Source organism: Eutrema salsugineum, unplaced genomic scaffold (genome assembly GCF_000478725.1).
Source record: "Eutrema salsugineum unplaced genomic scaffold, Eutsalg1_0 scaffold_13, whole genome shotgun sequence".
NCBI lineage: Eukaryota > Viridiplantae > Streptophyta > Magnoliopsida > Brassicales > Brassicaceae > Eutrema > Eutrema salsugineum.
This window is the reverse complement of record NW_006256885.1, coordinates 8,318,146-8,330,501: the sequence shown is the minus strand read 5'-3', so window position 1 is coordinate 8,330,501 and position 12,356 is coordinate 8,318,146. Positions and strand designations below refer to the sequence as shown.

Genomic DNA, 12,356 nt, shown 5'->3' with positions numbered 1-12,356 from the left:
CCGTTTACTATATAAAATACTCGTTGTTTTTATTGGCTTTATCGACTGGCTTTAACATAGGGAAAAAAAAATCCCAGTCAAAACTGAGAGAGCGTGACGCCACGCGCATATGGAAAAAAGACATATTCCATATCCACTCGCACATGGTGCGCGTTGCGCGCGTTAGGCCTAATTCGTAGGTTATATAGTCCATCGATTTTGCTCATTTTTGGCCAAAATTTAAAAGTGAGCGAGTAGGCTGCGTTTTACTTGTTATTCAGTTGTCGTTTTTGTCATTATTTTGAGCAAATTTGAGCATTTAGGAGCATGTCTCCTATATGTCACAGGCCGTCAAATTAACGTCTGTGATACAAAACATTATTAACATCCTTTGTTATTATGTCACCGCCCGTCAAATTAACTCCAGTGATACATAAACATTATAACATCATTTGATATTCTATGCGTTTTGCTTGTTATAGGTTGTCGTTTCGTTTTGCAGAGAAATTAGTCATCGGCCGAGAAGCTTCTCTGATTCGCCGGAGAAGAGAACACCGGCTATTCTGAAATGGGCGATTGGCAGAGTAACTGAACTGCTCCATCTCGCTTCGTCACTAAATTACTCCGGCTCGCTTCGTCACCTTCTTCCTCCACCCCTACAAATAAGGATAAGGTAATCTCGAAAGCTTTCAATTTTGTTGGTGTTTGGTGTCGTGAAAGATGGATTGAAACTGGCTCAAAGATCGAATTCAGCTCGAGATGTTGATGATGTGATGGGCATTTTGACATCAGATTATGGAAATGGGTATTTCGTTTTGACTTCATCAAATCTTTAGATTCTGGAAATTGCTTGTTATTCAAATTCATCTGATTGCGTTTTCTAAAGGATTATATAATAACTATCAAGTTAATTTTGTTCCTTGAATACGCGGAGGTTCACCATAGCTAAACTCATTATTCATTGAGAAACCAAGCTCAGACACTAATCGGTAAAACTCATTCCTGTAAATTTTGTACCACGAATCTTCTTCACTTCTTCTTCACTTCTTCTGCAGTTTACTTTTATGCAAATTTTGCTTCTTTCTCATTTTTGTTTTTCATTTTGGCTGGAATAGCTACTTCAGATCAGCTCCTAGGTTTGATGTAGACAAGTATCAAGGAATTTGAATCCTTCACCTTCCTAAGAGCTGCCCAGCAAAAGAAGTTAGACGATCAAGCAAATGGCAATGTGTTAAAACAAGCTGCCTGTCTTGAAGCTTGCATTGAGAGACGACGACAACATCAGTCTCTGGTCTTTCAGGTGCCAACATATCCTCTTCTTTGCCCTTGATTTTGCAGGTGATTCCATACATCTCTTAGAGTAAAAAGGGAGTGGTTTCTAAGAGTTTAGGTAAAAATCGGGATCTTGTAATCTTGTTGAGTTTCTCCCCCATTACTGCTCATAGATGGAAGTTCGTTGAAACACAAAACTTTTAGTCATTTGCTTTCTCCTTCAATGGAGATTGTCACCGTACTCTGTTCATAGGAATTGTATAGTTTTGATACTACTCTCGTTTGTTGCTTGATTTACGCGAATATGAATGAAGTTTTAAGGCAGCTCAGTTGCAATTGATTTTTTTGTTTGTTTAGGTCTACTTTAGTTACATTTCTTCTGATACATCATCAAAAAGTCTAAATCCGTGGGAAGAAATTAGTCTAATTGCCAAATGGGTTTAGCACATTCCTCCAAAATGGTCATAGTTAAAATGTAGGGATCATGAGGGAGGAAGAGATAATTTAGTATCAAACAGGAAAAGAAAAAAGAATCTTACATTTTTGCTTATAAACAGTGTCGTTAGTTACACAATTGGCCGGAATATGAATCCGAGTCAGAAAGAAGTAGCAAAACAATGTAGAAGAAAGATTCTACACTTCTGTACTTTTTCTTCATCATTCGAAGAACTCCACTGGCCAATTGATGTAGCCGTTCAGTGTTCCGTTTCTTTACTGCCACGTCATACCTCACATAGATGTTACAGACGATTTTTGTTTGTTGAGCTTATAATAGAGAAACACGAGACATATAATTCACCGATTACATTGTTTTCATTGGCTTAAGTGATAGTAATACCATGGGCGATCACCGTGTACAGGGCGGAACACGGTGATCAGACTAGAACAGGAAAAAAAAGAATAAAAAGCTAAACCAGTCCCGTTAAACCGCATAAACCGGTGAATTGTTGTCTCTCACCATTACAAACCTTGTGAAGTTCCTATTTCTTCTTAGCAATCACATGGGCCATGGCTTGAAAATAACTTCAATATGTCAAAGCAGAGGAGAACACAAACTAAAACTGAACATATATAGAGAGGATTGGTAACTTCAGTGAATCTATAAGCCTAAGAGACTTTGAGATAACGCAAAGATAAGGATTTGATTAACAAATAGATGCATCAAAGAAAATAAGATCAAGGTTAAGGATACAAAAGAGGATACTGATTCACAAATAATTGCCAATGCTCTGGATAAATGCTCCGGACCTGTCTCAAAGTCAGACAGCCCACACGGCGATAAGGAGATAGAGAGATGGTTTCAAAACAACTTACCTTCTTTCAAGTTCACTCCCTTTCTTTTGGATTGTATCTTTCTTCTGGATTGTATCTTTCTTCAAACGAGTTTTGATTCCTAGATTTCCGACTGCGGCGGTCATAAGGATCATCCTTTTTCGTCTTATTATCTGAATAATTCTTCTCATGAGATGATCTGTGGCTTTGATGATAAGATTTCGCTTCGAGGCTATGTCGTTTGTTCCTAGTGGATTCATCATTTCTTCGATCACTGTGCTTATAAGATCTGCGACTCTGCTGTCTCTGTGAGCTACTTGAATCATACTCCTCGTGATCACTGTGCTGCTTATAAGATCTGTGACTCTTCCGTCTCTGTGAGCTACCAGAATCATACTCCTCATACCGCTTTTCTTTGTCTGTATGGGTTCTAGTATCCATTGGATATTCTATATCTGCACGGTTCTCTCCTTTCCATTGCTTATGGAATCTTGGTGATGCGTCTGTTAATGTTAATGATGCAGTATTGTATCCAAAGTCACTTTCTTTCTGATCGTTGCTTATAGAAGACGGGGAGTGTAATGGCATTCCCTTCTCAAAACATCCGATACCTCCTGCTAGCTTAATTTCTTCTGTAAATTCTTCTATCATATCCCGCAACACCTACAAGACAAAAAAACGAGGAAACTCATTCAAAGAGAATAATGTAAGTTTATTGCTAATTGAACGTCTTATGGCCAGAAATGGAAGTATATGATATTAGCAACGTCAATGAGTATGTCCAAATATACATTGACCATTTTGCAGCAAAAAAAAAAATTCACTTGTGTTTATCAAAGGAAGCGGCTTCTTACCTGTCGAGGCGTTCGTTTCACCTTCTTACCACGGTATGACATTCTCCGACGCTTGTAATCTCTCTCTTCAGCTAAAAGCTCTTCTCTTGTCTTCATTTTATTAATATCCTACACGTTATACACAAATAAATATATATATTTCGGTTCCTTCAATAAAAGTTGCCTATCAAGATTATTTGCTTCCTCTATGTTATACAACAGTTAGTTTAGTATTAACCTGATTTGATGAGCGTTGTCTCGGAAGACCATCATGGTCGATAATAGGTCGGTAGCTAGGACGTCTTTTCCGTTCCTCATCAGCTTTAACTGTCATAACACCAAGCTCGGCCACTCTACAGATTGATGGAGAAATCATGAGGAATCAAACTCAGATCCAAAGATGATATGATGCTTAGATACTATAGAATAGAAAATGTACGATAAACATTGGAAAAACAGAATAGCCCTTGAAAGATTTCAAAACTACCTTTGATATCTTGTTAGTGGTTGGGGATATCGTATTGCCCTCATTTTCCCTTCAAGCACGGATCTTTCATACAAAGCTGCAACAGCTGCTGCAACACGGGACACAGATATCACCTGAGCGCTGTCCAAAGTTTTGCCAACTTCCCTACCTGAATTTTTCTTAAAGGAATTCTGCATCTTCACATCCTTATTGATGGAGTTTGCATCATCCAAATCGCCGAGAACTCCAGAGGATTTAGGTCTGGTTATTTCTGACCGAAACAACATTATCTGAGAGGCAGATTCTACTATGCACTGCTTGAACATATCCAGAGCAAAAAACTTCCCACTTCCTTCTCCATACAAGACAGCAAGTTGAGAAGCAAACCAAGACAACACTCGAACCAAGACTGCACACTCGAATGTTCTAGTTTTGGAGCTCATAATCTGCTGCTCACCAACGGCATTAGCATCAGACTCTATCATAAATCCACAAGCTTCCTTGACAACCGCTTTCAGGGACAACCGAAAGAGCAAGAACACATGATCCCTCATGTATGTATCGATTATAACACCGTATCTCGTGGAATTAACCAGAATCCATGAGCTCAGCTCACTCGTTTCAATCGCTTCTGAACCCAGAATCGAAGAAAGAACGCTAAAGGAATACGAAGTTGGAAAATCCCTCCATTGATCAATCTCATTTTTTATTGCGCATAGACCAGACGGTAAAACCCCTAATCGTTTCTCCAACACACTCATTTTCTCTTTTTCATCAGAACCTACAAAATCGCTGCATTCCACAGACAGCACACTAGGAAGTGTTAGAGTTCGCTTTTTTCCATCAAGCTCGGAGAAGTTCACAGCACCTGGACAATCGTTGTAGAAGAAATTGCTCCCAAAATCGGTCAAGTCATCTAAGCAGAAACATAGGTCACCATCGCCGTTATTCAACTGTGGTTCACACGGTAACTCGAGCGTGGTCCGGTAACTACTAAAGGATCCAAGAAGGTGAGTGAGGTCAAGAGGATTTGGGCAGCGAAGTGAATGGAGGAAGAGGGCTTCCGGTGGCATAAGGTGATTAGGATCAAAAGGGCACCGAACAAAACCGCCATTGTCGTCCCTCTGGAGAAGAGAAGAATGATCTAAAGCTAAATTTTCCGATAGAGAAGCTAAGGTGCGTTGACATTCCGACAATAGGGACTGTAAAGAGGAGAGTGTACCGGAGAGCTCGCGAATCGGTGGCGGAGACGGAGCGATGGAGTAAGTGTTAGGATTCTGCAAAGGAGGAGGTCGGAAGAAGAAATTAGGATTATGGTTTAGAGGAGGACAGTGGTGGAAGATATATGGATTAGGGTTTTGATAGTTCGGAAACGACCGTCGTCGATCCATCCGGCGACGGCGAATTTCACGGGCAAAACAGATTTGGAAAAAAATGTTGTGAATTAAGTGATTAGACAAATCGTTTCCTCTTGCACATTTAATTATTCAGATTCAAAGCCCATCTAACCAGGCCCATTATTTTTTTTTCACGTCATTCGTCAGGCACATTTTCTTAGAAATTGTTTTTTTTTTTTTAACTTAGATTATTTATTAACTATAAGAATAAAATCAGACAAAGCTATTAAAATAGTACTAGGGTTATTTAATCTAAAGTTTATTTTTTAATTTTGTGATACGTTTCTCAGAAGGCAATTTACTCCATTTGGCGGGAGAGAAACGGTAGAAACTATGAATATTAGATAACACTATACATTTAGTTTTAGATGATGTAAATGGGTAAAGCTATAATACTAAACATTTGAGTAATTATGATTATGATTTGCTTGAGCCTGGAACGATCGAGTATACGTATACTGTATGTCTATACATGCAGACAAACAAATACTGTATGTAATAACTAACTTTTTGTTTACTGTTTTTGGATATTAATAACATCACACACTTCATATCATAAGCATTAAACCACGAACTCTACCAAATTTACCCGCTAATTACTTTCGTCTCCATCAACTTATTAATTATGTGACTAGTACTTGTTCAAATAGACCAATATCTCTCATTAATGGCTGTATACAGAGCCGTACTTATGCAGTTATGCTTTTGCCACAAAAAGCATTTGGGAGAAAATTGTTTTTTTTTTTAACATTTGGGAAAAAATGTTGTAAACTGCGACACGAAAACGATTCACAATTAGGTTTATTTATTAACTTTATTAATTATTTACATTTTAGAAAATATACAAACACTTATATCTAATTTTAGATATTTAATTCCCACATAATTTTTTTGTTGTATTTTCTACACTATTACATATATTATACATTGACCACATCAAATTATTTTTACTCACAATTACCTTTAATCATTATTCTTGTAAACTAAGTATATCATCATCTTCCGAAGCAAATACTGTCTGAAGATATCTCACTATGTTCACGTCCAAAACGCACAAGCTTTAGCCAAAATCATCGGGTCCATGAAAGGGTTCGACCTAAAAATCGCATCGCCTATCGTGATCAAACCGGGGTTTTGACTCCCAGCCGCAGCAATGGCAACCGCATTTGTCTTCCCAACGTTCACATGAAATTGTATCAAACCAACAGGAAATAGAAAAACATCTCCGGGATTAAGAATTTTGGAGAAGAGTGTGTTGTTGTATATGTTCGACGACACAAAACCGACTAAGAGCCTGCCCTCGAGGACTAATAGGATCTCAGTGGCACGTGGATGTATGTGTGGAGGCACTTGACCGCCCGGTGAAAAGTCTATGCGGGCGATGGTGACTCCAAGAGTGTTGAGACCAGGTATACCAATGGTCGTGGTCATTGAGCCTAGGCGGTTGCTCGTGTTTCCCGGGATCTTCAGGCCGAAAGTAAAAAAATCATTGGCCGTTACTAGTTTTGGATCTTTGCAAAATTTTCCGTTTACGAAAACTACGAAAAAAAAAGAAAAAGAAAAATGTGCAAATTAGTACTATGATGAGTTTGCTTCTGATTCGGCCTAATATACGATTTAAAATATATTAAAGGAACTATGAACAAGAAAAGAAAATAGAATCGAGATTATACCTCCATTAGTATTATTATTGGCGGCAACACAAAAGTCTTGAAGAGGAGATGGGTCGTAACAAGATACAAATGAAGATGCTAAAGCCAATAAGATGACTTGGGCTACAAGGAGGTGAAGAAGCACTTCCATTTATTACTCAAGTTATTCTTCTGATTCTGAAATTCTTGAGTGGTGAGTATCAGACAAGAAGCATGCGCAATAATGTATATATATATACCTAAGGAGAGAATATTGGACAAGAAAGTCATTGAATATTATATACTTTTGTCATTTTTTGTATGCTTGTTACATGTCAGTTACATCAATCTAATCCTGATGATAGCTATATAACACTAAATATTGAAGTATGATTATGATGTGCTTGATAATCAACCAAGCATTAGCCACAATTCGCCTTCAAAGTTAGAAGTTATAACATCACACATTTAGTATCCTGAACCTAAACCATACAAACTCTACTGATTAAGCGAAGATTAAACCCGCTAATTACTCTGTTTCCATCATCTTTTAGTTCTGTGACTTTATAGTTCAGCTCGATACATGCTGCCAACTCTATTGTGCTGCCTCTGTACTCTTCACCCTTGACATGAATAGACTTGAATTGGTTATATATCACAAACATTGTCAGGATCCAAATTCATTACTGCAAGAGAAAACGATAAAAGCCCAAAGATCAGGTGGGAATGTTGAGACTGTACAGTTAATTCATCATTTTGCATCTTATCCAAAAAGCTTACCTGAAATTGTTTCTTCTTCTTCTTCTCACTGCTCCTGCATATAAGTTTTCACTATCTTGATGTCTGCTGATTCTTCGTTGTAAATATTTCCATGGACATCAAGAACACCAGGGTCTTCCCAGAGTTGTACCTCTTTTATTTCCCAGTATTGACCAGTGATCTTGAACTCAAAATCAACTTCCCCGAGACTCACATCTGTTTCACGGAAGTCTAGAGAGATGGACGACTCGAAGTAATACATATGCTCCGTAAACCCAAGTGTAGCTGGTAGTTGGTATTTGCAGGATCCATGTCCAATATCGAACCCATTCTGAACGCACCAGATGTCACAGGAAAGCACCTTCGCACCCGTCGAGTGATCGACCTCATCATCCTCTAGATAGAGGACATCAAGAAGCAAAAGACAAGCTTTAAATCTGAAGAATAAAGGTAGTGGTCTCTGATCCAAATCGACTGTTATGTAAACCTCTCTTGTTCGGCGATCAAAGTCTGCAGGCGATTCTTCACCAGGTAAGAGCGCAAACTTGCAATCCGATATCTCGATGAGTGTTTTTGCTTCTTGACTCAGCTTAAAACAATTAGCAAAGTTGAGACATCTCTCTGGATTGGTAAAGAAGCCATCTATTCTCTCCAGCGACTCACAGTTAGCTGCATCGATGAATGTGACGAATTCCGGAATGTGAGGCAATGACACAAGATTCTTGCACCCTTTGAGGTTAATACGCAATGGTAGAGGTGGAACATCTGTTTCCGTATTACTCAGGTCCAACTCTCCGATGCTGTCAAGAACAATACGGAGGCTGTTGCAATCTTCCAAGTTCAGTTCAAGAAGACGGAACCAAGACCATATAGACGAAGGCACTTCTTCGATAGCAGTATCACTCAGATTGAGATATTCAATGCTTGTAGATATCTCTGGAAACGTTTTCAATTGTGTGCATGAACTGAGATCAAGGGAAGAGAGAGAAGGCAGGTTAACGTTGGTTGGAAGGATCTTCAGCTTCTTGCAGTGAGGCATGCTTAGTTTAGTGAGACGTGAGAGATTCTGGATCGATGGAGGAATTTCTTCTATTCCCGTATTGTGCAATTCCAACACTTGGATGCTGTCAGGAACATCTGGGAACACCTTGAGGCTTTCTCCAAACGTCGTTTTGAGTTTACGAAGACAAGAAAACGCCATGATTGATGATGGAAACTCTTCTATCGCTGTATTAGTCATGTCGAATTCTGTAATGTTTGCGGAGATATCAGGAAAACTCTGCAACTGTGAGCCCAAATGGTTTAGCTTCACGCAGCCTAAAATTTGCAGTTTCGTTAACCTCTTGAGGCTCCAAATAGAGGAGGGGAGTTCAACCAAACTATGGCATAAGTTGACATTCAACGTCTTGAGATTCGTGGCATTCCCAATAGAAGAGTGGATCGACATCAAGTTTATGCAACCAGCAAGGTGCAATTCGTGGAGACTTGTGGCCTTGCCAATAGAGGAGATCTCCGACAGACTTGAGCAAATAGAAGCTCTCAGTACCTCGAGATTAAAAGCATTAGACAGGTCAGGGATTTCTTTGAGGTTGTCGGAGCATGACAGATCTATCTTCTTCAGACATGGAAGCGGCTGCACATATAAATTAAGGCAGAAGATGAGAGCACATCGACAAACCATCGAAATAAGATGGTAAAACTACTTACAATAGGCCCCTCCCACAGCTTTTCAAGCCTGCTGTGCTGCATATCAAGTTTGACAAGACGCTGAGGATGAAACTCACGAGGAAAACATGTCAACGGAAACTCTTCCCATTCGAAAAATCTAAGTTTACTACCTCTTAACTTCAGACCCTTTGGTAAGACAAGTTTGGCGTTGTTATACAAACCCCGTTTCTTGAATCTTAAGAACTGGAGCCTAGACATCTCTTCAAAGGCTCTCTCGTCAATCATTATTTCTTCACTGACCTCCGATAAGTCAAAATCTATCCCTCGAATAGTTTTAGTGCCCTGAAAGAACTTTTAGTTAGTTACACAAATGATTGTTGACATCGAAGTGAGAAATGACTGAAGAAAAATTCATGTCGAAAATTACTTCATTTTCCTCGAGTACATTACGAATATCACGAACATCCACCAAGAACTGACGCTTCCCAGGCTTAAAAACAGATTGTCTACGGACGATATCTTTACCCAATTGTTCCAGCAAATTATGTATCATGAAATATCCATTTCCGTAAATAGATATGAAACATTTATCCACTAAGACTTGGAGCCCGTGGATAACATTAAAGCGACTCTCTGCAAGATACTCCACCACGTCACGAATGCACCCACCTCTGAAAAAGCATGCTATGTGAAGAAACAAGTCTTGATCTTCATCGCATAAAGCATCATAGCTGAACCTTAATACTTTCTCAATATCCCCATCAAGACTGGTCCGAAGTCTAGGCAATGCGTGTATCCACTGATCTTTGGACATTCCTCGCAAATATGCGCCAAAAACACGTAGACCCAATGGAAGGTTACCAGCGAGCCGTGTAACTTCTAAGGCCATGTCCTCAAAACCAGATGGTGGCGATTTGTGACGAAAAGCAGATAGGCAGAGGATTTCAAGAGCTTCGGATGTAGATGGAAAACCCACTTGGTAAATATGGTTGATCTCATGCGCCTTCAAAATCTTGTTATCCTTTGTCGTGATGATAATCCTACTTCCAGGGCCAAACCAGCAAGCTTTGTCAGTCATGGCTTCTAGCTGCTTTAAGTCATCCACATCATCAAGAACGACAAGCACTTTCTTGTTCTTCAGCCTTGCTTTTGCCACACCCAAATGACCTATTCTAAGATCCTTTTGATTTAAGGTCTTAGACAAAAGTTGTTCTTGCAAATGCAACATGAACGCGTGCTCGTCTCGATAGTTTTGCTCAAATTTTCCCTTGATACTCTCAATAAAAGCGGTATGTGTGAAGTTACTAGACAGCTTTCTATATAAAGCTCTGGCGATGGTCGTCTTACCAATCCCAGCAGGACCCCAGATACCAACCATCCTGACTTCATCCAATTTTAAGGACAGCAAAGAATTCATCTTCATAGTATGAGTTCCAATCCCAACTAAGCTGTCACTATCATTCGCTGCAGTAGAGTCATTCAACTTGTCCGAAACATCGGTGGCAATTGTTTCAATCATATCTGAATCACTATCACTAAACAAAGAAGAGATCAATACATCATTTAATAGTCAGGAAAAAACTGGCATGTACTTCCACAAAAAACTATCAACAGTATAATGTAAGTGGCCATGAACACTAGAGTTGTGTTAAAATGACGAGGTGGAAATCAAAAGGACTTACAATTTGAGAGAATGATACCCGGCGATTTTGGCCACTTCCTGCAAAGCTTGTTTCCATCTCTCAACTGCTTCTGGTTTTTTCCCTTCACAAGTTTTCGCAAAGACAGATCCGAAATATCCGTTCTGTTTTTTCACATCAGATGGTTCCACTTCATGGAAAACCACCATCACCGTCTGAGCAAATTCCTCCCTACACTTCATGATCTCCACCAATTCGTCGAGACACCATGTTGATGAAGCGTAGTTCCTCGAGATCAAGACAATTGCAATCATCGACCCTTTTATAGCTTCTTTGAGCTCGGGACCAATCGGTTTGCTCCTCTCTATATCATTGTCTATGAAGACGTCGATTACTTTCTCTCTGAACTCCTTCAGTAAGTAGCTGAGCAAACCTCTACGGACATCTTCCCCGTGGAAGCTCGGGAAGACATGGTGTTTGAAATGGCGAGGCAAAGCAGAAAGAGCCATGAAACGATCAGAGAGATGAAAAGTCAGTTTTTCAGAAAACCAATCTGCAGAAAGAAAAAGATTTGTATGGACACAAATGTATTATCACCGTAGCCCAATGAGAGATCCATCCAAGTCTTGTCTTTCTTTACCAACAGGAAGATTCATAGATCTTACGTAAACTAAGACAATTAGGAAAACAAAGTCTAGAAATGGTGACTTATTGTAGGCTGAGAAGGCCAAAATGTTGACTGAAAAAAAAAATGTCCTAATCATGTTTGGCTCCACAATCGTTTGGAAGTTTCTAAGAAGTCAAAGAACCTTTATTATCTTGAGATTGGAACACACATATACATAAGTAGTTTCAAAGACTTAAAGTAAGTAATTAACACTCAATTGAGAAATGGGGTCGAGGGATAATAAAGAAAGAATCATCTTAAGAACTTGGTTCCATATGGTTTCCACTTTCCACACATCTTAATTTCTATACGACTATGGAATTTCTCCAATACATAGTTATATCGATAGAGATTAAAAAACAAACCAAAAACTCTGTTCGCAGAGAAAACAAACAAAGAGAAAATGAATAATGTAACATTACACTTTCAGAAGAAGTAACAGCCCAAAATCCATATTGTCAATATTCTATTTTAAGAAGGAAGCAGCAAGGAAGAAGACAAGCAATTACAAGGAAGCAGTAATCAAATCAAAGTCTCCACCAAAAATGCAAGTTCACAGATATGCAAATTCACGGTAAAGAGATCAGTGAATGGCTACCTCATAAGTCATAACTGAAGTTGCACAAGTCGTAAGAGATCCAACATGATGTCAATTTCAAAAGGATTTTGTCTAATGTAAAACGAAACTCAACGATTCATTATTGCAATAAACTTATAACCACACAAAGCAACAAATTTTGAAAAAGAAAAAAAAAACTTTCAAGCGGAAACT

General features: G+C 39.0%; 3 protein-coding genes across 4 annotated transcripts; all 3 read right to left on the bottom strand.

Moving 5' to 3' along the window:
- Nucleotides 1-1,748: 1,748 nt before the first annotated feature.
- LOC18024854 (U11/U12 small nuclear ribonucleoprotein 48 kDa protein) lies at nt 1,749-5,252 on the bottom strand. Its single transcript, XM_006408153.2, has 4 exons — nt 3,844-5,252; nt 3,595-3,709; nt 3,378-3,485; nt 1,749-3,186 (listed from the first exon to the last, which is right to left on the bottom strand). The coding sequence occupies exons 1-4, from the start codon at nt 5,211-5,213 to the stop codon at nt 2,578-2,580; spliced, it is 2,202 nt and encodes a 733-aa protein (XP_006408216.1). The 5' UTR covers nt 5,214-5,252; the 3' UTR covers nt 1,749-2,577.
- A 1,005-nt stretch (nt 5,253-6,257) lies between these two features.
- LOC18024853 (putative germin-like protein subfamily 1 member 2) lies at nt 6,258-7,022 on the bottom strand. Its single transcript, XM_006408152.2, has 2 exons — nt 6,893-7,022; nt 6,258-6,757 (listed from the first exon to the last, which is right to left on the bottom strand). The coding sequence occupies exons 1-2, from the start codon at nt 7,020-7,022 to the stop codon at nt 6,258-6,260; spliced, it is 630 nt and encodes a 209-aa protein (XP_006408215.2).
- Nucleotides 7,023-7,132: 110 nt separating this feature from the next.
- LOC18024852 (disease resistance protein TAO1) lies at nt 7,133-11,697 on the bottom strand. 2 transcript variants are annotated; one of them, XM_024159227.1, is made up of 5 exons: nt 10,960-11,697; nt 9,705-10,812; nt 9,317-9,619; nt 7,631-9,242; nt 7,133-7,536 (listed from the first exon to the last, which is right to left on the bottom strand). In XM_024159227.1, the coding sequence occupies exons 1-4, from the start codon at nt 11,424-11,426 to the stop codon at nt 7,656-7,658; spliced, it is 3,465 nt and encodes a 1,154-aa protein (XP_024014995.1). In that variant the 5' UTR covers nt 11,427-11,697; the 3' UTR covers nt 7,133-7,536; nt 7,631-7,655. The 2 variants fall into 2 exon arrangements, with proteins under 2 accessions (XP_024014995.1, XP_024014996.1); XM_024159228.1 differs by lacking the exon at nt 7,133-7,536 and having other exon boundaries at nt 8,776-9,242; nt 9,317-9,352; nt 9,448-9,619; nt 10,960-11,599.
- Nucleotides 11,698-12,356: the final 659 nt, after the last annotated feature.